Source organism: Corvus moneduloides, chromosome 3 (assembly GCF_009650955.1).
Source record: "Corvus moneduloides isolate bCorMon1 chromosome 3, bCorMon1.pri, whole genome shotgun sequence".
NCBI classification, from domain to species: Eukaryota; Metazoa; Chordata; class Aves; order Passeriformes; family Corvidae; genus Corvus; species Corvus moneduloides.
In genome coordinates this window covers 51,686,520-51,712,552 of record NC_045478.1, presented here as the reverse complement: position 1 = coordinate 51,712,552, position 26,033 = coordinate 51,686,520, and the positions used below count along the sequence as shown (strand labels likewise).

The 26,033-nt window shown below is 38.7% G+C and overlaps 2 protein-coding genes across 2 annotated transcripts; one reads left to right on the top strand and one right to left on the bottom strand.

Moving 5' to 3' along the window:
* The first annotated feature begins 434 nt into the window (after nucleotides 1-434).
* FAM162B (family with sequence similarity 162 member B) lies at nucleotides 435-6,932 on the top strand. The gene is made up of 4 exons (XM_032101543.1): nucleotides 435-649; nucleotides 1,084-1,195; nucleotides 4,151-4,259; nucleotides 4,474-6,932. The coding sequence occupies exons 1-4, from the start codon at nucleotides 532-534 to the stop codon at nucleotides 4,588-4,590; spliced, it is 456 nt and encodes a 151-aa protein (XP_031957434.1). The 5' UTR covers nucleotides 435-531; the 3' UTR covers nucleotides 4,591-6,932.
* Nucleotides 5,047-25,972, bottom strand: KPNA5 (karyopherin subunit alpha 5). The gene is made up of 14 exons (XM_032101536.1): nucleotides 25,844-25,972; nucleotides 23,624-23,757; nucleotides 20,703-20,804; nucleotides 20,521-20,620; nucleotides 19,652-19,746; nucleotides 18,712-18,843; nucleotides 18,353-18,441; nucleotides 17,090-17,189; nucleotides 15,321-15,484; nucleotides 14,186-14,264; nucleotides 13,082-13,207; nucleotides 12,110-12,237; nucleotides 10,282-10,460; nucleotides 5,047-8,696 (listed from the first exon to the last, which is right to left on the bottom strand). Exons 1-14 carry the CDS (start codon nucleotides 25,857-25,859, stop codon nucleotides 8,509-8,511), a joined length of 1,632 nt encoding a protein of 543 aa, XP_031957427.1. The 5' UTR covers nucleotides 25,860-25,972; the 3' UTR covers nucleotides 5,047-8,508.
* Nucleotides 25,973-26,033: the final 61 nt, after the last annotated feature.

Sequence of the window (26,033 nt, the reverse complement as noted above, 5' to 3'; positions counted from 1 at the left end):
AAAAAGCCCTTCTCCATCTTTCTTGTGGGCCCCCTTTAGGCACTGGAAGGTGCTGTAAGGTCTCCCTGGAACCTTCTCTCCTTCAGGCTGAGCAACCCCAGCTCTCTGTTCGTCTTCACGGAAGAGGTTCTCCTGGCCTCTGGTCGTTTTTGTGGCCCTCCTCAGGACTCACTTCAGCAGCTGCACGTCCTAACATGAAGCTGAACTACCGCGTCTGTTTCTTTAACCGAGTTTTGTCTTGGACGCTGACCTTTCCACACTAGAGTTGCAATCCGTGACCGCGGTAGGTGAGCAGGATGCCTCCTCCGGAGGACCGATCCCCGCCGGGTGTCGGCAGCCATCCCGCCTCGTCTCGCCTCTCCTCCGGGCGCGGCTGGAAGGGTTCGCGGGCGGGATGGGGTAGGGTGGGGTGGGGTGGGGCGGGGCCGGGCCGGGCCGGGGCCGGGGCCGCTCCCGCTGCGGCAGAGGGTCCGGCCGAGGCAGAGAGGCCGGCCGGAGTAGACGGTCCTGCCGCTCCTCGCCATCCTCGCCATGCTGTCGACGCGCCTCCGCCCGGGGCGGCTGCTGTCCGCCACGCCGCTCCGCCCGCCCGCACCGCGGGGAGCCGCGGCCGGCGGGGATCCCGCCCGGAGCCCGGGCACCACCCGCGGTAAGGGGCTGCCCGCCGCGGCGGGGGGAAGCGGAGCGGCCGGGACCGGCCCCGCGGCAGCGTCCCGGGGCTGACGGGGAGATGCGCGAGCGGGCGGCTCGGGACCGGGCGGAACCGGGCTGGGCTGCCCGGTGGGGAGGCCCGCCGGTGGCACCGCAGCTCGGGTGGTCCCGAGCTTCTCCTGCTGGCTTGGGTACCCACACCCGCGGGCGGCGGGGAGGTCGAACCAGACCCGCAGGAACACTCGCTGCATGCGGGGATGTTCCAGAGATTGCGCGGAGGTGACTGCGTAGCCGAGACCTGAAGGTCTGATCCCTAAATTACTCTTCCAAATACCTGGATGGGCAGGGTTTTTCCCTTCCACCCGTTACTACCAGTTGTAGCTCTCTCGTAGTGCACGGTTTACAAAGTGGGTTTTTTTCCTACTCTTTAAGCTGAGCAGGCTCACAAGGTGGTTGCAAGTTACAAACCTTCGAAGTTTGACAAAAAAATCCTCCTCTGGACTGGACGTTTCAAGACAGAAGAAGAGATTCCTCTGAGGATCCCGTAAGTGCGCTGGCCTTGTCCAAGGGTAACATGGAGCTGAAGGGAAAGCAGTGGTGTGATCCCGATCCTGTGGAAAAATTAAAGCTTTTCCAGAGTTTAAAACAGTCAGTTTTACAACACTGAGACTTGGAAAAAAATTAGAGGGCAAGAGAATTTCCTGTCCTGGTTAGAGGTTAAGATGAGAAAATGTTCCTTGCTGGAGTCCCTAGAGCCTGGGATTAAGAACTGGCTCCATTTGAATAGACAGCCTTGGTTACATTTATGTACTGGCTTGTTTGTTTTGCTTATTCCTAACGTGCAATCAGAGAAGGATGCTATTGGTAAACAATATTTTCTGTTTATAGCTTGCATAAACTATTCTAAGGGAGCTGTCACTGAATGAATGTCACATACAAAAAATTATTTTTTATTATAGAATTTGAGGAAAAATAGGGAAGGAGGTAATGACAGGAGCATCCCTCATCAAGGAAAACTGAGTACTTGACATAGCCTCAGTCTCCCATTCTTGCTGATGCACTGGTCTAGATGATCTTTGAAGGTCCATTCCCTCCAAAACCACATGGATTTTACAGTTCTCTGACTTGCTGAAAATTAGCAACCCCTAAGGGAGTCAGTCACTAAATACCTGAAACCCCTCTAATGCTTAAGGCTCCCTTTTCTTATGATGTTAGATAGCATGTTAGACATCTCTCCAGGACACTACTTTTTATCATAACAGTATGTCCCTGCCTTGGGTGACACGTTGAGAATAAGCAGTGTGCAGAGCTGTGTAAAGCAACAGGTACATCCTCTGCCTGTTTTTGTTGGTTCCTGACAGTTTCACTGGAGTTTGCTGAGCTGGACAGTGGCTTTCTGGACAGTCTAACCTCTCTTGCGCTTAGTTTCACCATCTTCCTCTAGATGAAGGTTCAGATGTCTCAGAAGCTGTAAACGCTATTCAAGTCGTTGGGAGTTGTTTATAAAGACACATTGCATTTGCCAGTCATACACATGCACAAAAATCACTCCTTTCTGGCCTGGCAAGTGTGTGTCACCACTTCGTGCTTTCTGGATGAGCAAAGTATTTTTAGAACTCTAAGACCATAAATAGTAATATACTAGAAGTAGTTAATTGTAAGATATTGAAGCTGAACTGTGGCACTGTTTTAATTCATGTTAAAAAAAGAATTGCAAGGTGGTGTTACCTGTGAACACAATCTAACCGCTGAAGATTGTACTATGAAACAAATCTACAGTCTTTATTCAAGGTTGTTGTGGTTTGTTTTTTAAAAAAACCTCAGCTGTTGCTGACTTCAGCAGAGGTTTACCTGGAGTCTTGATTAAGGATTGAATAGCAAAGCCCCTAATATGCAATTAGAGAAGAACGCTGTGAGGTCTGTTTTCCTTAAAGCAGATGCAGAAAGCAGGGAGAAAGTGAAAATCTGCCTCAGAGGAGTTTCAATTAGTGTGCTGTGAAATATAATTAGGCTAATACATCAGACTAATAACATTTATGGTTTTGCTTTTGTTGCCACAAATGGATTATTGGATTAATGATCCTACGTGCCAGTCTGATGTACAGTTTGTTTTGAAGATGATTTTTATCACTGTACAAACCAGAAACAGGTCCTTAGTACTGCAGGCATTGTTAGTCAGCTCAAGAAACACAGCGTGCACAACGTGCTCCAGTGTGTGCTGGCAAGGAAGGGATGGCACAGCACTGCCACTCATGGGACCTGTCCTCTTCCACCACAGAACCTTACAGAGAAGCACTGCAGCCCTCAGCCTTGGTGCAGGCTGTCACGGGCACCGTAAAATCCCCAGCTCTGCCCCATCCCACCACGCTACTCTAAAGTAAAGCTAAAGGTGCTTTGGAGGAAAGAGAGCATTACACCATCTTTACTTAGAACACAACATCAATTCCTTATGCAACTATTCTTTTTACACATATAGTTGTGGGTTTATACATACGTATAAAACAGGTACTTATATCTCACAAATATATATTTATCTCTATATATATATATAAAGCATTCCCATGATGAATTATGAAAGGAAAATGGTGCACAGCCAATACTATTATGAACATCTTAAAAACTGTACTCCCAAGTATAATGTCTGACTTGGAAAAAGACTTAGCTGAACGTTTTGGGACAATTTGCACGATTTCCTGTACTGCTGGTTCTCAGGGCCACGCCGCCAGCTCGGAAGAGAGGAGGGTGGAAACGGGAGCTGTACCAAGGCAGATTGCCGGGCTGTAAAACGCCTCCTTTGCACCAACTACTGCCAAACAGAGGGCAGTTTGCACTACTTTCGCCTTTGATGACCAGCAAAAATAATCCTGTAGATTGTTCTTGTTTATTTGTGCGTTCCTGAAATAGTGGGGTGGCTGACATCAGCTGCCCACTTTCTGTCGGGCTGCTGCTTTAATAAAGAACTGAAACCTCTAACTCATAGCAGTACAAACTCTGCTTTAATCAAGAATCCAAGGATGTAAAGACCTTAGCCTACAGAACACCACCTGAACAGGTTAGATATAGCAGTAACTGATTTCTAAAGTTAACTTTGAATAAAGGGAACTTGCTTTTACTTCATCCATCTGACACCACATATACATCTCCATCTGTTTTAAATAGATAACCCCCCCTTAATTTTCACTACATTTAGAGTTTAAAGTATGATTTCTGGTCTATTTACCCCAAGCACTGAAATGCAAACATTTATTGCCTGAACAATTTTTCTTTTTCCAGCTTAAAAAAAACCCCAAACAGTCTAAATCCATTAAATGTTGCTTTTCCAAGGGAAATGGATTAGCATCAGAAAATGGCTGATACATAACAAACCACAGCAAGCTGAAGATGCTTGTTTCAGAAGCTAATTCTGTATTTATTTTTGAACTGTGATGTTATGTCTGCAGTGCTTTGAAGAGATACTTTGCCGTTTTGTAGTGACTCAATTCAACCACTTTAATTGCAGGCCAGAGATGCTAGACAAGGCAAGAAACAAAGCTCGAGTGAAAGCCTGTTACATCATGATTGGTCTCTCAATTGTTGCCTGTTTTGCGGTGATTGCTTCAGCTAAGAAGGTGAGTACGACCTTTTTAAAGTAGCACACTTTAAAATGATGGGCTTCTGTGAAAAGCACACAAACCTAAACCAAGAGCAGCAGCTTACAACTGCCTAAGTTTTAGCTAACCTAGTCTCTGCCACCCCCCCAGCAGATAAGTGGTTGTTGCCCATTCCCAAGGTTGGGTAGCTTTCCCCAGGCGCATCCTTACTCCTATGCTGTTACTTCCTCAGGCTGCTGCACGTCACGAGTCCTTAACAAGCCTGAACTTGGCAAAGAAGGCCAAGTGGCGGAAGGAGGCTGCACTGGCTGCGGAGGCTGCGCTGGCCGGGGAGACGAAGACAAAGTAACTTCCTCTGAAATGCTGAATGTCCTCGGAAGAGCAAAATGAACAGCTGCTGAGAGCAATTAGTGAGTTTCACCCCTAAATGGACAACTGAAGTATGCACACTCTGGAGCCAATATGGGCAGCTACAGCATCACAAAAAAAAAGGGAGGGTCTCTTTCATTAGGGAGATATTTAGGGTACTTGTTGCATGTAATTAAAATTATTTAGAATGTTTTGCATATGATTAAAAGTATTTAGTTTTAAAGGAGATGAGGTAGTTTCCTAAGAATATCAGGTATCAGATAACCACAAAACATTTAAACCCAAGAAATTTTCTGTCTGGTGACAGTGCAGTTTTTCAGTGCACAAATCTGCCAGTTTGAATCCATTAGCATCAATGCTGTATTCAAAATGGCACTTGCATTTTTTAGTTTTAAGAAGCAACACTTATTGAATCACTACATAAATACAATAAACATCTGTAAAATAGGTTTTATTGGTTTCTGTATGGTATTTGGAGATTTAACATTCCATAATATTGCATACTACTTATATGTGTTCTGTTACAGTAAAGGGCCTTTGGCCTGGATTTAAAGGTGCACTATTACTGTCTGAAGTTAATACAGGTAATTTAGCTTCCACACATTATATGAAGACATTGCGCCAGAAGTAACTGAAATTTCTCATTCCAGATTTCAGTGAAATCTTGAGGTCACAATTAAGTCCACATATCAATTTGCAGACCTATTACAAAAATTCTCAGTTGTACAATTTAATAAATTTAAACCAACTGAGAATTAACCATGGAAGAAAGACAATAGTGCATCTTTACTATTTTTTTAAAGACAGGCCCAACAATAAATAGTTTCCAGTTGCAAACTTGTTCTACAGCTAACATTTCTGTGCCCACATTATTACTATTTTCTGATTGCTGCTAGCAACAGTGTGTAAAGCAAATACTAGAAAATTAAAAAGCTGTATTGAACCAGTCCTCAGACAAAAGTGCAATGACAAAAGAATTAGATATGATTCAGTGTAACAAGAGTAGGGAACTAATAAAAAAAATTTTATGCTCTGCATAGTTGCATAGATTAGCTAGTTAGTATTCACATTTAAGCAGAACAAATGGTACCCTTTTAATTAAACCCAAACCCCTGTATTTTTAAACAGACTTTGTAACTGATGGGACATTTCAGATTGCATATAAAATGCCAAACTCAAAAGAGAAATTAGTATCACAGTTTTATTTTGTTTTTCTCTCCATACTGGTTTCATCTGTTTAGGTAACATCATCATAATCATGCCCCTACTTGCAAATGAGTACACCAGAGCTGACCTTATGTCATAATCTCTTGTTTTATTTTGTTAATTAATGTGCTTTTAACAAAGTATGATATAAACCCAGTGATAAAATAGGAGAGGCCATCCTGTATGTATATCCTTTAAAGAATCTTCAATTTTTAACAACTTAAGGGTAAACCAAATGTTGAGTTTAAATAAGGATTTTCATTATCCCAAGTCCATCAATTTTAGTTCCCTTTCAAACTGTTCCATTCAAACGTATCAGAGGCATGAAACAGCTTGTCTAAATGCGTAAAGTGCAGTCACTAACCGTCCACACAGATAGAATAATATATCCACACAACTGAAGACATTCTTTCAAAACAAATGTAATACTTTAATGTCCCCTCTTTTCTTCATTTTCAAGTCTTTCAATTAAGATTTTCATAGTTCAGATTTGGTTTAAATAAGAGAGGCTTATAAACGTAGTTTTACAGGGTTCTCCAAATAAAAAGCAGGCACAGCTGGTTGTTATCATTAGAAACAAAGGAATACCCTGTTACCTGAATAATTTTCTTACACTAGAACACTGAAATTCAGCATTTGCTAGTAATCTTGGTAGATTTCCATGATTGTTACCCTGTTCTTTGATAGATGGGGAGTGGGGAGACCATGGGAAAGAACGAAGGTTGGTGTACGAAAACCTAAAACTATGAGAGTAAAAAGGGCATAAGTACAATCACCTAACATTATATGAAAATTTGGCAGCTGTACTCAATATTATCACACTATTCAAAACTGTTGTATGCTGTACAAATCTAGGTTTAAAGTGTCATTTGCTAAAATATCTCATTGTTCAGAGTTCATAAAGTAACAGCACTCCTATATACACTTCTTACACTTCTATCTTCCACTAAAAAGACTTCAAAGGGAGGTTGCTTCCCTCCCAGTTACATCTTAGTCAAAACTGACCATTAATTTTAGAAAATCCACTTCAAGTCCCACATTCAATTACAATATAGAATATATTGCTGTAACATCAAAGTGAAACATCTTAGAATCTTAACCTGCATGTAAAAAAAATTCTAAATATAAAATGGTACTGTAAATGATACCACCTTTAACCTGTATTTTTCAGTGCATTAAAATATTTTTTAGTGACAAGCACAGTGCCGTGGGTAAGTGATTTGAAGTTTAAATTGCAGCTTTTTATGAAGCATGAAATGCTCTCATATGTCACAGATTTCACTTAACCCAGGAGTTTGATGTTAATACATTAATTACAGGTAATAAAAAATAGCAATACTTCAGAGTTAACCCAAAGTATTAATTTCTCCAAATGAGATATACTACTAATACACCAGAAACACTACTTATATGCAAGTCAAAGCAGAGCATACATTTTTCCATACTCAAAATTGTTAACGTAAATATTAGAATTCTATTTCTTTTAGTGTTTAACAGCAAACACTGTATATTGTAGAGCCTAAATATTTAGATGACAATAACTTCTAGTTAGTTTTGGTGTCCACATACTTAATGCTATTTACAGTACAACAACCTTTTCCTTCAACTGGAGTGATTCACTATTCATTCTTCACTGCAGTATTTCTATTGTCTTACCAAAAGCAAACCGAATTCATTAACCTAAGGAACAATTCAAGTGGCAGTAGCATACTTGATCAAAAATACCTACTGTCTAAACTTTTAAGAAGCTATTGTACTAAAAGGCAAACATTGCAACGTTTCTCAAACTAAAGTGATGTTACCACATCTCGACAGAAGACAGCTGTAAAACATCAGCTTGGTGATTTGTGTGCGTCACCCTTCTGTCATTCCTAATTGCAGCCTTCTTGTGGTAACTGCAGTGGCTGCTTCCACTGCAAAGTACTGCAGTTGTGGCTGACTTGTAATGCCATTTAGCAGCTTTCATTACAGAGCCAACATCAAATGACCAGCAAGGTCTCTGCTGATTCCAATTTGAAAACCTCTGAGATAGTCATCTTCCCACATAATTAAGAAAGAACTTTTTCATATATTCAATATCATATTAGGTAATTAGCATTATATATGTATATCTATTATGTCTTTAAATACATTTTATAAATAAATTCCAACAGTGTGTTGTAAAGTAAGTAATGCATAAAAGTTTCACAATTTAAATAAATATTTTTCACATTCCAATTCAGCTTCTTACAAGCTCATCTTTATTTCATGCCTTAGCTCTGAAGCAATGTTTCTGCTTCAATACAAGAGGTAGATTTGATAGAGACTGGGCAAGTCAAGCCTACTGCCAAAAATTCAACTGTCAGTAACTGTATTGCTGATATGAAGTTTGAGACTACATGAAAAATTCAGAACTACTACCTAAAATCCTACCAAGTCTTACCTAAACTCATTAAATCACATTTAATGCTTTTAGACATGATTACTCACAGCTGTTTTCTGTACATAAGAGATAATGAAGAACACAAATACAAAACAGAGAACAGTTGTCTCTAACACAATATATAAAAGTGCATGAGCTGCTTCTTCATCTATTTCTGCAAAACATATTCAGCTTTTCCTCTAACTTTGGCCACAAAGAAAAGACCTCTGAGAAAAAAAACCCCAAACCGTATAAGTGTTTAAATTTTATGCTTATATTCACTTCAGTAGTTTAGAGCTGGAACCCCTCCATTGGAGCCTCCTGCTGTTGAAACACAAACTGCTGCTGACTTTCATCCACCTGAGGTGCAATACTAGAGTCCTCTTCTTCAACACCAAAATAATGTTCTATGAGTTCAAAAGCCTTTTGGTAGATCTCCTGGTTTTCATGCCTCTGAAGAAATTCAATTTTATCAAGTCCTAAATTAAAAACAGAACATTTTTAAAAATCTAGTTGCTTAAATGAATGATGAATTCAAATGGAAACAACTTATATTATAGCAGTACTTCTTAAGACAAAAAGATGCTATCCCAAGTCACCTCAATTAATTTCATATCACTGGTTCTTAACTTCCTAACCCATGTATTTCTAGTCTTCATTTTCTGCTGTCCAAACTCATTTTAAAACTATGCTAGAAGCATTTCAATTAAACTAATATCCCAATTTCTTTTCTTCTACTCTTCAGTCTTCCCCAACTCTAAATTCTATCTTCACTCATGGAGTTGTCACTGGGCACAGTCTGGTATCTTTTTTCAAATTTAATTGTAATATTTAAAGATACTACCTTTTGGAAAGCTTACCATTTTGCAAGTAGAAGACATAACCTCTGCTCTGTTGGCTGAATTAAGTGCTAGGCAGTCAGTCAGGTTGATACAAAACTCCTGTTTAGCTTTTTAAGATAATGTAGTTTTCACTTAAGTTGGATTAGAAAGAGCTCAAATGAACCGTTCTGGTGACTGCAGAGGCCAAAGCAATGAGGGTGATATAATCAGCTGTTTTCCTTACTTGAACTTATATTCTACAACTTCAGCACCCTATGCTTAATGCTAAAGGAAAAAAGAGAACCTAGAGAGTCAATACTTAAAATTATGAATGGACCAAAAATCTGCAACACAATAAATTCCATTAAGGTCTTCAGTACTTATTTCTCTTATGCATTTAATTGCTCAGTTCTTCAAGCATGCATTTGATTAAAGAAATTGAGCTCTGTAACAAGGAATTTAGATGTAAAGAATGCTTTACAGAAAGTTAGTACCATCTAATCAGATATAATGTGGTCAATTAGAACTGTTACTAGCAGTTTCTGAAATACAAATGTCTGCCAATTTTGGTTTGTCAGAGCTACAAAAAAGCTAACTCTCCATAAAGATTGCCAGTTTCATTATAAGCCAACTGTAACACTAATTTTGTTAAATCAAAAGCATCCAGTCATGATATTCCACAAATTAGTTTTTATAGTATACTTTTACATAGTGGTTTAATTCAAGAACTTTTATAAAAAGCTAAACAAAATACTTGCAAAAGTAAAAACTTATTTAGTTTTATGATCTGAAGTTAATTTTGCTGTTACTGATATTTACTATATTAAAAAGTGATCCAACTTTGGGATCAATTTAAAAACCCCTGATCTTACATCCCTGTTGGTAATGAAACTGTACCAGACAGGACTATGTATTAAAGTATTAAAAATTTATTTAGGAATGGCTGATAAACTTATGCAAAGCATGGTCCCAGTAGACTGGGACACCTGTGTTAAACCCTTCTGAGAATGTTTCTCTAGAGGGACATTTCATAAACTGACCGCAGACAAACACCCAGACATTTTCTGTATTTAACCACTTTTCCCTACGTGTTACCTTACTTGTGATACTTTATGTCTACTTATGCTTGGAGTAATTCTTGTATTAAAACTTACCTGCAAATTTCAAAATGACTCACAATGGTTTTGTTTTTACAGCCTAGAATAAGGAAGTTCAGGTAGTTTTACAAGAAGCGTTTCCTTACCATACGCTTCCTCTATGAGGGCACAATAAGGATTAATGCCGATTCCATTTTGCTTTGACTCTTGTTCTCCAAGACGTAGAATATTTTCAAGTCCATTTAAAGCCACCTGGACTATTTTTGAATCCATCACAGTCAGGAGGTCACAAAGAGGCTTGGTACAACCTAGTGCTACCAAATACCTTTATAACATAAAAAAAAAAAAACAACAGAGGAAGGGGAAAAGAACTGATAATCCAGCACATTTATTCTGACATACCCGTCTACTGCTACTGATACTTATTTTTGCTAAAAAAAGTGGCTGAAACAACAAAAATTTCTAAAACATGCAACAATACAAAGAGAAACTTAGCCCAAAATGAAAAAAATATTAAACTTATCCTAATAAAAAAAGTTAATATGTATATTCCTAATTAGAGTGTGAAATCTGTAGTTTTTTTAACTTCTTTCACCTACGATCTTCAGGTGGGTTTAACTGAATATAAGAGAAAAAAATTTTAGCAGGAAGTTATTTTCTCAGGCAGTCGAAATTTTCTAGTGGTAAAAATATCAATAAGCACATTAGATACTTGTAAGAACACTGGGCACTGCTCTGTGCTAACACAATCCACACCAGCAGTCCATGCTAAGTATTAGCATCACCTACTATAAAGAGAAGGATGTAACTGTAAATACAAAGACAAAAATACTGGGATTCTGAGTATCCCATTCCTTTTCCCAATTTTGAAAAAAATTGTGTATGAACTTTTTCAAGTTATAACCTGTGTCCTTGCTTCTAGTATGTAAGTAAAATGAAGACAACAACGTTTGCCTAAATATAGTTTAATTCAGTGGTTTAAAACTATCCCTGCAGTTAGGCAGTAATACCTTGAGGACATTAGGAGGACTAAAACTTCATGACACCAATAATATAACTATTTTTGATGAGAAGCCATTGTTGTGGTATAATATGCACATCTACTATTTGAAGATCCTGAATTAAAATTTTCTTTTAAAATTCTAGATTTTAAAATGTTACATTATATAAGCAATTAAAATAGAATTTAAATTTAAAAAACCAAGACACTTTCCTTTGTTATCCCTGTTATCTCTCTGATAACTTAGCAGTTGTAAGAAAACCAGAAGTAGTTACATTATAAATAAGAACGTACTTCTTGCAACAGATCTCCCAAATTTGCTGCGAAAGTTATCACATATCTTTCAGTTCTGGCTTCCAGATAATACAGTAATTTATAAATCAAATTATCAGCTACTGATTCAAAGTGATCATTATTCTGACAGTATTCAGAGAAACCAGAGAGTATTTTATTCTAGAAATTCAGGAAGTCCTATCTTTGCAGCATATAAATAGCTACTGACAGTAAAAGTTTAATCAAACTCAGTTCTGAGCAAGGAGTTTAGATATCTGCTTTAAAATAATACTTATAGTGAGTTTAAAATACATGAAGAAACCACTAAAGTCCCTGAAGTCTGTCCACAAATATACAACTACACTGCACAAGTTATCTAAACAACCCCCCCCCAAAGTTTTCCATTTTCAAACACTGAAACTACTGTTCATCAACTGTTCCAATTGTATTTGACTATGTAATATCAGCTCTGGAAGATAAGCTTGTGACAGCTTTAGGTGCAACACCACTGAAACAAAGCAGTATTGATAAATTTATTAAGATTTTTCTGAATTTCTACATCTAGTCTCTGTACAGAGTTTCAAGGAATTGAGGCTATGTTTAGGATTTTGTTGCTATGACTGTCAAGATTCAAATGCAGAAATCCAAATGCCCTATATAAGATCCTTAGGCAGAGAAAATAGTAACATACACAAGCTTACCTAATCTGTTCAGGGGTTCCTCCTGATGTTGCATTAGTGATAGCCCATGCTGCCTCTTTTCTGGTGCGAAATTCAGCTTTTTGAAGAATTTCAATCAATATTGGAAAAATATTTGCATCTATAACAGCCTAAGAGATGAAATTGTAACATTTTACAACAATTAATAAAGATTTCAGAGCACTAGTAGCCTTAACTACAAGAATTAGTGATGCCTGCTGATATCAAAGCAAAGAATATTTTGTTTAGATGGTGCCATACAAACTAGAAATGCTAAACTAAAATTCAGAACTATTCCAACATTGCAGTGTAGCAGCCACCAGAATACCTGGGGGTTTTTACTTCTCTGTTTCTGGTGGGCAGAGCACAGCTTACTGGATTGGCCCATTTAAAAATCATACAACACATCAGGAGTGTTTGAACTGAAGATCAAGCCATTTTGTTGAGGTCTGAAGTCTCCATCAAGAGACTATGTCTGTAATTAGAGACTACGACATGTTTTAAATCACATCAGGAAGTAACATTTTCATCTCTGATTGAAGTAGAAGGGGGAAAAAATCATTTTGGAGTATGTATTCTGATTCAGAATTCTCATTTTTATGGATCAGAACCTTTTTTCAGGTAGCTCCAGACACCTGGAACAATAGTCAGGATGCAGTTAATTTCCAGAAGAATACAACTCAGGGTTGATGACATCATGCCGGTTTTTTATCCAAGCGAATGTTCAGCATTTTCAAACTGGTTCACTTTTCACTGGACAAATTTGTAGTACAAATTGTGACAGCTATTTCTACTCAAAATAGTATCTCAAAGTTTAGAAGAATACATTTAGGTTAAATAAAATTATAGACAGTCAGGACTAAAACAAATAACAGTGTCAATACAGTATCTGTTTACATCTCCTTGTGAAGGAAAATCAAGTGAAGTAGCAAAATGAAAACAAAACCAACCAAGTAACAAATTCCCAGGCTTTACCTGAATTTGAGCTCTGTTTCCTGCAGTTATATTAGAAACAGTCCAGCATGCTTCTTTTCTGATAGATTCCTTGGGACTACTAAGCAAGTGCAAGAGACACGGTAATGCAGAGCAGTTTAGAATCACCTAAAATAATTTAAAAATTGAAAACTGGGTTGTACTATATATATCTCCTTGTGCAATATACATATATATAAAAAAATATAGAAGCATTTTACAGAGGACTTCAAAAGATTTTGCAACACATTTATATTATACAAAATGTCATATCCTGCAAAATTAAAGTGTCCAATGCTGTAGTGTGTGACCAGACAATCCAGCAATTTGAAAGAATCTGCCTTCAATTAAGTTCAGACCAAAAGACTGAAAACGGCGGAACTAAGTAAGGCTGCTTAAGGCTAAAATATGAGCAAGTCAAAATAACTGACAAGTGGACATCTAATTTGTACAGTTATTTGTTAACTTTTTAAGAGAAAAGGTTTTCCATTTACTTCCTTAGCAAAATCCTCTCTTCTAGAGCTCATAAATTATGCAATTAACATTTTTCCTTATGTTCTCTTTACACTACTGCTGTCAGCCTTTTAGACAGAATTCTTTTTAAAGTAGGACCTGTCCTGCTGTTTCCTGCATTGCTTCAAAATCAATTCCATTGCCTAAAATTAATAAAATAGATCTTTAGAATAAATTACATCAGTAAGACTATCACATACAAATTCACAGTAAAATCAAGTATAAGTTTAGCTTAGAAGTGAGAACCTTGACTGCCTTTAAGACTGAAAAAAGGGGAACCATAATAAATAATTGAATTTTTTTCCCCTGTAAGGAGGGGAAAAAAAAAAAACAAACAAAAAAGACAAGCAACAGTCAAAGTACCATACAGAAACGATGCAATCCACTACACACAATGCTGTAAAAAACCAGAAGTTCATTCTTGCATTAACTTAATGCTTAAAATAGAAGCCTAAACTATCAAATCAACAACAGAGATTTCTAGAAAGCCTCTTTCAGCAATGTACACAGATACCTGTACTGGCCATGTATTTTGTCAAAGTTTTTACAAAATTCTGTCTTGCCAAATAATTTTCTTAAATCAACTAGTCTTACCTGTGTTTGGACATCATCCCCAGTAACAATATTTCCAACTGCTCTTAATGCAGGGGATACCACCTTGTAATCATTATGCCTGGAGACAAATATTATATTGCTTGATATTACCAAGTGTTAAAAGATTAATTTTGCATTTTCAGCAAACGGTTTACTTCCAGTGCTAAATATTTAGTTACCAAAACCACTGTATTACTTACTGCACTCTCCCCCTGTTTAGCCAAATTTGACTACTGCAACCCTACAACAGAATTGCTGATTCAAAGACTGAGCACCTCGATGGGAAAACACAACTTAGAGCAATCTGTCCAGCAGATCCATTTCGCCCAGCTCAAGTATTATTAAATATGATACTAGAATGTGTGTCATTCAACAGTCACAAAAACAGAGGGGGTGTTATGAGGTGTATACTAAAGCTTAGTAGTTTTAGTAAGTAAAATTCCCCCTTTTTTGAGTCTGTAATCCTAGAAGCCAGCGCATGAAATCCATATTAAGCTGCCTGATGTGCCGGGGAAGGAAATTACTCAGTTGTCCTAGAGCTTCTATGGAAAAGAAAGCAATCTTACCCTCTCCTGACAGCTATAAAAATGAGCTTTTCACAGGGAAGCGTGCCAAGCTGTCCATGCTGGGAACTACTGTCCCTGACCTACTCTGCAGTTCCATGTGAACACAGGCATTTAGTCTCCCTTTCCAGGAAAATAATGAGCCATAACCCAAATATATTGCAACAGTTCAAAAGTGGCTCTAGCCTGCCTCTGCACTTCGCTGAGTCCAAGAACTGCCTGTATAGCAATTACATGTCCTACAAAGGAAAGTACAACAGTGAAATTAAAAAAAAAAAAATTAATTTACAATTCAAGATTGGTCTTCGCCCTTCTGTTCCTTTATGTATATGAAATCCTGCATTAAATTTTAAAGAATAAAAAGGAATACTTTGGAGAAAACTTTTTTCACTGTCAATGTCAGGAATAATTCCAGGAGCTGAGCAACCTAGCAAGCAGCTTAAAAGATTTCAGACTGAATTCACGTTCATCAGTTTTCACAAAAACAAATTAAGACTTCACATGAGAAAACACAGCTCAATTTTAACATTAACAGTACTATAAGACACTTATTTGGTGAAAAGAAGACTTACATAAGCAGCTCTACCAATCTTCGACACACTCCAGAATCAATAACAGCTTGAATTTTATCATTGGGACCATCTGAAAGGTAAGAGAGGGCCCAGCAAGCATCTGCTAATACATCCGGGTCACTGCTAAACAACAGTCTTGATAAAACATTTAAGCAAGGAGCAACCTAGGTTAAAGAAAAATATTGCATAAAATTAGGTGTTCTAAAATTAGGTGTACTTTCCAAGTTTCAGAGAACACTCTGCAATGGCTTAAATGTGCAAAACTATTTACTGCTCAAGTACACGAGGTCATTAATGAATGAGGACCCACGTGGAAAACTTTCTGATTAAACCAGATATCCAATTCAAACCAGCAAATTGGATAAATTCTGATTCACAGCATATTTATTGAGAGATACTCTATTAAGTAGGTAATTGTTCAGCTTAAATAAAAAACATCTGCTTTTACAGGTAACCAGATGATCAGGAATTACTGATGCTTTTCTTAATCATTCAGGGAACAGAATCTCTAAGTATTAAAGGGGATTTTTTATTGCTGGCTTTGTAGGAGTACTGGCAGTTATTTGTAATAACCAACTCAGAGTAACTCACAGAGCATCCAACATTCACTGAACCGGTGAAACAAGCAAGGTCTCATTCCAGGTCTCACTGCTGCTGTACCCTCTGGCCTTAATCTCCGTAACTTCCACACGGAGCCAAATGAACTAGACCATCTTGACACAATTTGGAACCTGACAGGTTTCTGCTGTATAGCCTGGGAATGTCATATTCTTTGTAGAACTTATTTCTTTACCTTACATGGGTTATGCAAATTCAGCCTCTGTTATGTGTCCAACTGCTGCTGTTGCAAAGGGCAAAAAGCAGAGGACCTATTCTTATTAGTAGCTGCCTATAGGGCATCCTTTTCCTGTGAAGTTTTGTATTCAAGCAGCAACAAATCTTGTTTTTTCACTACCAGAACAAAACACTAGTAAAGGATATAGCTTAGGCAGAGTCATTGTGAGGTGATCAATTAACTGACATCAGAAATCCCCCCTTTTTGTTAATATTTCTTCAATAAGTAGCAGTAACAGTAATTACTAACTCATGCAGTAAACTCTCTCCAGACTAACTTTAGTTAGTTTAACTTTAGTTAAACTTTAGTCATTTAACCTCAGTCTCTTCTACCAGAATATCCAATGTCCACCGCTCTTAAAGTCATTGACCGTACCAGAAATTAATTTCATACTGAAAACAAGAAGCTAAAACTCCTACTAGTCTCTAGTCTTTATAGCCACATACTAGAGAGAAGAAGAAAAAAAAGGGGAGAGCATATAGGCTTTCTCTGTCATCATAGTCTGATCTAACTGCATCTGACAGAGCAGGAAACTCAGAATTTTATTCATGCAGCATGCACTCACAATAATAGAACAAAAAAAAATTTGAGGAAGCTTCAACTATAACTCACATTCTCTACTACAGTTCTGGAGAAAATACAGCCCCACATAGTTTAGTGCTGAATGTATAATTTGTCCATCACTTCACACCAGTGTATGACTATTTGCATCAGACTACAGTCTCAAGTTTTTAAGTGATGTGATTTTACTGCTGATAGGTGCCAAAGTAGATGATTTTTCACAGATACAACAGATGGGCAAGACTGTGTGATGACATTAAAAACATAAAATCTATGTCTATATCCAGATTCAAAGAATCTGTTTGTTATAAAATATTACAAACGTAAGTATGCTTTAGCTTTCTGATTTCTCAAAATTACTACTTTACTATACCTTACTGAAGTCTGGAGGTGGGTTCTTTCCTCTACAAAGATTGGAGAGAGCCCAAACTGCATTTCTAGTTGTTGTAAGACGATTCGAATTTGTTAACAATCTGTGAGAGACAACAGTAACAAAAAGAAAGTAATTTCTTATTAAAATTAAGTAACTTTATGTCTGTTGTTACCAACAGAACATCAAGTCAAGAAGAGAAATTCTATTATTGGTCACTAGTTTAAATTTATTTCTCTTCATAGCTTATATGCTGCAACTATTTTCTTAAAATCAACTGAATCTAAGCAGATTATTTTGCATGGATGTCTCATTCCCAAATAATGTACATGCATAAAAGTAAGCAATTGCTTATTTGAAAAATCATTCAACTAAACTTTTCTGATCATCTTTAGAAGGGGCTAGGAGATGCAACCCTCCTTTGAATGAACTTTGATGTTTTCATTCAGAGAATGCAATTAATAATAATAAAAATAGTTCCATAAAAAAGTTAAAACTTTGAAGTCCTTACAAAAAAATTAATGCATTCCTTCTGCTTTTGCCAAACAGAACATAAAAGATTCAACACCTGAAAAATCAGGTTCACTTTCAGATACATACCAAAATGTCTAAAATGTTAATTCTTTAAACCCTCGGTGAAGGTAATCTGCTATTCTAAGCTATTTTACAAATGTTTTAAGTCATTTTATTACTTCAAGAGGTAATAAACTGAACAACATTTGTGTTGCACAGATTTTTCCCTGTGGTGAAGATACTATGGGAAGCACATAGTAAATGCTGGAACGATATTCCTAGTGAAATCTTCTAGTGGAACACAGCTCATGTGACAACTACTCTGTCAACTCATGTCAACAAGCAAATGGATAAACAGAAGACTAGAGCTTGGAGCTACTGGACAAAGGTGGAGAAAACAGCCTGTTGTGCAGGCAGATGGAATCATACAAATACAAGTGGGAATTAAACCATTTCTCCTACCCTATACATTCAGAAATCTGGCAACACAGAATTTGCACAATACAGAAATCTCATACCTGTGAAATAACACTTCTCTCCTTTTGCAAACATCAAAAAGCTTCCATCATGGACTAATTAATTAAAGATATGCATGAAGCTCGTGTAATCCAAAATATTAAATTGCTTCTTATTATATCATTATGATTCTCAATTTAGAAAAAAACTTATATTCTTCTCAAGTAAATTCTAAGTTGAAGTTTTCATTTATCTATACATGTGCAATATATTATAGTATTAGTTTACTATACTTACTCCAAGAGAGGTGGCAATATTCCACAGTTCAAAACAAAGTCTCTGCATTCTGCATTATCACCAGCAATGTTCCCAAGAGCCCACACTGCCTTAAAAAGAAAATCATCCAAATGAATTTATACATGCTTGCAAATCAACTTTCACAGATAATCTGTATTTTTTACAGCAAATGTTACAGAATAGAAAAAGAAATCCATGATGGAAAAAATACCGTGACAGTAAATTTTTATCTTCCTGAAGGCAGATCAACTAGCTAGTAGGCAAACGGGGCTCAAAGCCTCTCTAAACCAACAGCCCCCAAAAAAGACATTCATTACCGAATTTTAAGTAGTTATAAAGCCCCTCAAGAAGATAGTTACCTGCTCCTGTACATCTTCATGTTCTGAACTAAGCAACTTAATAAAAATGGGAACAGCTCCAGTTTCAATTACAACTTTGGTGTGTAAGAAAGTTCCAGACGCTATGTTTGTCAAAGCCCAAGCTGCTTCAAACTGTTGAGGAACACAAAGACAACCATGTTAAACAACTCAGCAGTAAAACTTAAAATCGTGACATGAAGTTTGACATAAGAGTTTCAGAGGTTAATTTTCCAACTTTTTTTCCTTTCCACTGAAATGCAATTACTACTGTAGTACTCTATATAATAAAATACCTCGTGTTGACAAAATCTCTATTTAGTAAGAACCTTCAGTAACTACATTATTTTTAGGTTTTGGCTTACAGGACTAAGAAAGATTTCAAATCACTATTAACTAGTACAAATACCCTTTGTTTACCCAATATTAAGTTAATTCTTCTAGTACAAATGTCCACAAGGACTAACTGCTATTCCCATGGGGGAGCAGACAGAACTAGTTACTCCTATCATTAATTAGATATTTCTCAAAAATTTTCGAAAAGAGTTTCAAACAAGCCTTTCAGTTTCCCACAATTTTTTTTCCTAAGATTTCAGCTGAAAAGTACTACAATATATTCAACATTAACGACACAGATTCTGCTCACACATCATTGCTGATGATCTTAATATACCACTCTGTTCATCCTCTTGGAACACCTTCTGCTTTCAACACCCAAGTTTTTGTCCAGATGAATACATGACCCTAAAGACTACTAAGAAATTCACAAAGCTAAGCCACATTTTTAGCAGCAATAATGAAAACATATGGCTTCAGTGGTAACAAATAATTATATTTGGTTACTAAAAACCCCCACCAAACAAAACAACATGTGCCTTCCAAAGCTCTTTTGGAAGGTTTCTAATCCCATTCCAAACCTCCAATCAGTACCAGCCAAACTCACTTGCAGAGTGTAATTTTCACTCCTCTCTAGAAATTTCACAAATCTCTGTACTACTCCTGGTTTTTGAATGACTTCATCTATAGGTGGATTAGGCTCTAGGGAATAAAAACAAACATATCCGTGTAAAAAGACCAAATAAATTACTTTTTCAGTATGACAAAAACCATGAATATGATTTGTAGGTCTTATCATAATTTCATTCAATCATTTCCAAAAGAAGGCGTTACAAACTTTTCACTTGAGAAGACTGCAGGATCTTTATGACGAGATACAATTTAGTAAATACCCTGTTACATATAACAACAGTAACACATACTATTATCCATTGGCACGTTAGTAGCACATCACAAAACACTGTTCCTTCAACCAACAACTCAGGTTGGTGGAAGAGCAGTTATGACTGGGTGTTATTTTAAAAAGACCAAGCACACCTTTACCTATCATGCTATACACATACCAGCACCAACTTAAGATTGCATGTTCTACAGCTCCAACAGAAACAAGTTACAACTCTTCTTCGCCAGCCATGTAATTTTTTCCACTTGAGAACAGAATGGGAATGAGAAGCTGAATCACTGCAATAATTACTCTAAGTATGTTAACGTGCAGTTAGTTACTGCCCTGGACACCTCAATCAAAACATCCTTGTTTTTTACTTTGTCTGAAAGGCTTAACATTGAAATAATGAAGATTTCTGTATTTAGCCATTAGTTCAGAAGAGATTTGGCACAGTTTCTTTATAAACAGAACTACAAGTTTCTGCAAGCTCTATTTTAAAATAAAACGTAACTAAAGGTTAACTGACTCTAAGTATAATTCATAATAACATAGAAGGAAGCAAATAGAAAAACCAGGCAATGTTTACCTACCTTTAGAGAGCAATTTTCTGAATTTCTGAGTTGCTGTGAGTTGTTGATCAGGATCATCCGAAAAAATCATCTGTACCATATCTACCGTAATAACTTCTTCCTAAAAATGAAAGGAGGATTTCTTATGTGTAGTACTATGCACACTAATAGGTAACATTCTAAACATACTCTAAAGTACTTACCTCTGGAATAGGTACAGTAGAGCTGACGTCAGGATCCTGAATTGGGCTTTCTACCATAGATTCTTCATTTCCCGGAAGAGAAACATTTCGGCGTTTAAACAGCTGAACAAAGGGGAAATGTTTGGGAGACGTTAGAATTTACCAAAGCATGGGTACTGATGGCATACACTTGAAGAAATGCTTTCACCAATACCAGTCAAAGAACTTTAACTACTCACCTTCCTATTCACCCATGCAAGGTGAATTCTACACAAAAGTTTAGAAAACATAAAGGAGAACAACACTATCATGTATATTGATAAACTGTAAAGCAACACTTCAAATAGACATTTAGAACTAAATTCTTACTAGTTATAAAGATCCATAATTTCTTCCACATGAAAAAGAAGCTACAGATCTTTTTGCTTTTAGTCTTTTATCCCTTATAATCAGCATTCATTTTAAGCAAGGAATGGTATTCTACAAGCTACTTTCCCCTTTCTTAGTTTATAGGCTAAAGTCACCAACACATAGGCAGTGTTTGTGCTTCAGCACATTGCATTCCTCCCTTCTACAGAAGACTACTAAGCAGCACCTGTATTTTATACCCAGCTGAAAAAAGATTAAACCAGAAACATAATTTTCATATAGAAGAGACAGAAATTGTGTAGCTTCAAGGTGAACTTTCAAACTATGTAATATTAAACATTCTCTATGTCCAAAAATTGCTTTACAATTGGCTGCACACACTGCCTATGCTCAGAATACATACCAGCACTGTAGTATTTAATAAACTATGTTCAATGAGTGCCTCTTCATTTTCTGGCATACAAGCAAAACATTCACATTGCCCTGTTTCCTTCTAGAAACCTGTGGGGTATGCCCAGCCTCTGCCCTGGAGGGAGGCCTGCTGAGATAAGGAGAGTGCCTAACCTCCCAGCAGAACTCCCTTGGAAAGGCAACCACTTTTCAGTTATGGTGAGAAGAAGACAGACCCAGAATCCTCTTGGAGACCCTATGCAGATCCTTTGTAACCCATTGGCCTTTACCCTCTGACACCCACTCCCTGTATCCCTATAAGATCTAGCCCTCTGCCTCTGTGAGAGCAGAGAGAGCTTGTCCTTGGCCTCCCCTTCGCGGGGTGCAGACTAATAAAGCTGCCCCATGCGGAACTGCTATACGAGTCTCCTTGTCTCTCTCCTCCTGGTCTGGCCTGGAGATTGCCCCGCAGAGCAAGAGCTGAAATCACGAGCTGAGAAGCACTAAAGAGCTGACAGCCTCTCTGCACAGGCACTCTGGCTATGGCTGAGGGAAGACACCGGGCCCCGGGAAGACGGTTCCTCACAGGACCATCTCTCTGGACTGGTCACAGCTTCCTGGGTCTGAGCTACAGACCCCACACTAGCCACCTCAGAAACCAAATCTAAATTTTTATCTTTATTCCAGTTCTACACTTACAACTACTGTAACCAACAATTCTAAGAATATTACATTTGTACCTTTGGAAAGAAATTATAGACTCTTGGTCCATTGACTAAGATTTCAGCTGTAAGCATAATAATGAAACCACCTACTAAATCCTGGCTATTTTGCCCCTCTAGATCTCTACAGACCTACGTTTCTGCTGTTGTACATGTCCAAAACTGCAGAACAACTCCATGTTTACATCCAGCTCTATTTCAACAGGAACCTAAACCAAGGCATTCTCTCCCTTGTTCTTATGGATTGGGCATAATTCTGGACACAAAAACCCTAGAGAATCCTGAATGCAGATGAGGCTTAATTCCATTTAAATCCACAAAAGAAGAAGAAATAACATTCCACTTTTGGAAGACCAGCCATTCTTTCTAGCACTCAACAAGGACCCAGAAGCTCTTGGTTGAAAAGAATAAACTTGTTTGGTCTATCTACCAGTTACAGTTTCTTCTGGAGCACAAGCAGTCTCATCTCCCTGCATAAACTCCTCCTCCCCAGTTCAGGAAGAGCTGAAAAACACCAGTCCAACAAATTAAGATCAAGCAGAGCGTAACATTGTTACAACAGCCAGCATGGGAGAGGAAACACCCATTATTTTCATAATTTATCTAGGGAGCATTTACTACAAATTATGTAAACAAAACTTTCAGCAGGAACTGCAATGCACTTACCCATTTACAGATAAGTGCTCCAGTACCATACCACTTCTGACTCTTACCCCTCTGGCCCAAATAATTGAAATTCTTTTTCCGTGCACCACTTTCCCAGTAGCAGGGTAAGCGTTCCCACCTCAGAGCAGACTGTAGATCAGAGCCTGGGACACTCTAGGTTGTGGGAGACAAACTCATCCACTTTAGACCAACCACAAAACCAAACTACATGCCTTACCTTCCTGGCAAGAAACTACTAAACATTTTGCCAACTGGAACTATGACAAACAAATTATACAATATTCCATGTATTCTGATCACTAAAAATTCAATGAGAACAACTGCAAATGTTTATGTAATAGTTCAGGGACACTAACTGGTAGCTACTTTATTAAGTTAGTGTAGAAAAGCTCTTGGGCAATTTGAAGCATGGTATCAAAGATGAAAATAATCCTCTCCCTTCATACAGAAAATCTCTGACCCCAGCTCTAGCAGAGAATGCAAGGTTTCAAATTCTTACTGGAAATGTGAGTGTTCTTTCAGTCTAGTCTCACATGTTTAAACCTAGACTATGAATTAAAGTTAAAAGTCATGGCTCTCTCCTCTGTAGGCCCTAGTAACTTAAAAGGGCTTCTGTTCATTTTTTTATGATCCTATTGAGACACGCCTGATGCTTCCCACACTTGCAAAGAAAACAGACATTCAACCTGGCACTCCTGGACTCTACTCCAGAAGGTAAGTCTGCTCAGGTCCTTTCAGGCCCCTGAATATAGCTCCACAAGCACTGAGCAGTGAACAGCTCACCAAGATGCTTACCTGCTCCTCTCTTTTCTGTTTCCGAAGCTGGATTCCTTCCTCCTCTCTTCTCCTGCGCATTTCTTGGGGATTAAGCGCATTATTCTTGTAGCTTTTCATTCTGAAGTTATCTTTACCTGGGCTTGCCATGTTGTCTATTGAAAAAATACAAAATTACTCCAAAAGACCAAACCTGCCATCTCTTGTATTATGAAAATATCTACAGCAGCCGCTATATATTCCTGCATCTATTTGCAATACCCAGTTCACCAACAAAAATCTTTAATGCAGAAATCACAGAAAACCTGTGCCTAGATAGGCATTTCCAAACTGCAGATTGAACTACAGTTCATCTCAAGGATCAGATACATCATTAAAGCACATAAGCTACTGTAAAAAGAAACCATGCATCTTACAAGCAAACTGAAAAACAAAAAGCAAAGATATTACATTGTTAAATTTTGATTCTGTCAGCAAGCAAACAAATTTTCTTCCTCCTCTCATAAAGATGACATTAAATGTATTATAAATAAGGACAAACCCGAGAAGAAAACCTGTCACAGTGACACACCACATCACCACAAAAACCTGCAATAATTACTGCTTCATTTAATACCTTATGGCATTGTTTATTTACTTTCACTATCTCACAAACATAACAGAACCTAAGAGCTATGCTTTTCCTTCTAAACTGTGTGCAGGAAAATAATTTAAGGGTCAGCAGCACCCAGACAGGCATACTCTTTTTCATTTTAAACTAACAAAATTATTGTCTCGCTCCAATTACCAGTTCTTTTAATGGACTTAGAAGTTTAGAATCTGACTGTCACTTCAGGTATTTCAGTTGTGGGAAGATAAAAGTGATAGTTCATGTTTCTGTCACCAGAATGATCAAACTGAGTGGAAAAGGTTGTTAATAGCATGGTGCCTTTTTTTAAAGCTAGAACTGAAGTCTTCATCTGAGAAACAACTGTCAAAAACACGATTCAAAACTACACAAACTAGCACTTGTCTGGAATTCTTCTACAACGAGAAAACATGTAAACTACAGCTCCGGAGCTGTAGATTTGGGGTTTTTGTTTGTTTTGTTGGGTTTTTTTTTTTAATCAGCAGTATCAAGGACCACTAAGCAATAAACACAAGCTATGAGAGGAAAACAGACTGCAGACTTAGGCTGGCATCAAGATGACTCCCCAAGGACTCAGCAGCCTGCTTCACAAGAACCTGAGTAAACTACTGACATCTCTGCATAACAATGCTAAGTGTGCCACTGTCTAAGGCAAATTTATAACAACAGTCATGTAACTTTATTTTCCCAACAATGCTACTGGCTTACCTAGTCCTAGAACACCATCCCTTTCTTAATCGTTCGTGCCTTGCTAATTTAGTTGTGCCAATGAAACTATCAGGCCAAGAAATGAACAAGAGAAATGCACATTTAAAGTAACCCAGCCACCAGCTCTGTGAAGAGTTACAGAAGGTCACCTGGAAGGAAGGTCTAAAACTGTTTTTAAAAAGAAAAGCTTAGAAATTTACAGCTTCATTCCCTCCGCAAGGCTTTTGATATAGACACCGTAAGGGCAAGAAGACTGGAAGTCCCTGGTTTCACACCTTCTGCATCTAGATCCAAGCAAGCCTGCACTTCTGTCCTACAAAACTACACCCGTTTTAACATCAAAGCCCTCCACCCATCACATCCTGCACTGCGCCCACTTGTTGTGCATAGTCTAAGACCTACCACACTAGTTTGTTTTTTTTTTCCTCCTTGTCTACACGAGGTTCCCTAAACCCGGCGCCTCGCGGTACCTCCGCCCCCTCCCCGCCCGGCCGGACACTGCCCACAGGCTTCGCACCGGCCCAGCCCGCAAGGACTGACCAGTCCGAGACCGCCAGGACTGACTGACCTCTCAGCCCGAGAGGCCGGACAGCCACCCACCCACCTTGCCCGGCTACACACAGCGAGGAGCGACGCTCTTCACATACGTCCCCAGCAGAAGGGGTGGAAAGCTCCCTCCATCAGCAGCAGGGCAGGGAAGGCGGAGGAGGGCAGAGCCCTCTTGCCGGAGGAAGCGAACACTCCGCCCCAGCCCCCACCGAGCTGCCGTGCGGGCAATGCCCCGCCGGAGCCAGGGGCACACCGGCCTGCGCCGGGGAGCCCGACTGCACCGGGCACCCCGCCCCACAAGCGGTGCAGCCTCTGCTGCCCCAACCCGCCGGCTCTCATCGCTTTTCCCTCCTTACCCATCGCGGCGGACATGCCCGGCGCCCGGCGCCGTCCAAGCCCGAGATCCCCGCGCCGAAGCGCTCCGCACTGGCGGCAGACACCGATGCAAGATGGCGGACGCCGCCCCGCCGCGCGCCGCACTGGCCGGGGGGCGGGGCCCGCCGTTCCCAGCAGGCTCTGCGCGGCACGCACCCCCCGCGGCCCGGG

Bases quoted from the DNA above. Each gene is read 5' to 3' on its own strand.
- FAM162B (XM_032101543.1), top strand. From the start codon at position 532: ATGCTGTCGACGCGCCTCCGCCCGGGGCGGCTGCTGTCCGCCACGCCG. The intron at 1,196-4,150 runs GTAAGTGCGCTG...CTTTAATTGCAG, and splicing joins GAGATTCCTCTGAGGATCCC to GCCAGAGATGCTAGACAAGG. The intron at 4,260-4,473 runs GTGAGTACGACC...TTACTTCCTCAG, and splicing joins TGATTGCTTCAGCTAAGAAG to GCTGCTGCACGTCACGAGTC.
- KPNA5 (XM_032101536.1), bottom strand. The intron at 19,747-20,520 runs GTAGGTAAACAT...TTTATTCCCTAG, and splicing joins CAGAAAATTGCTCTCTAAAG to AGCCTAATCCACCTATAGAT. The intron at 10,461-12,109 runs GTAAGCTTGTGT...TATGTTATAAAG, and splicing joins GGAACCCCTGAACAGATTAG to GTATTTGGTAGCACTAGGTT.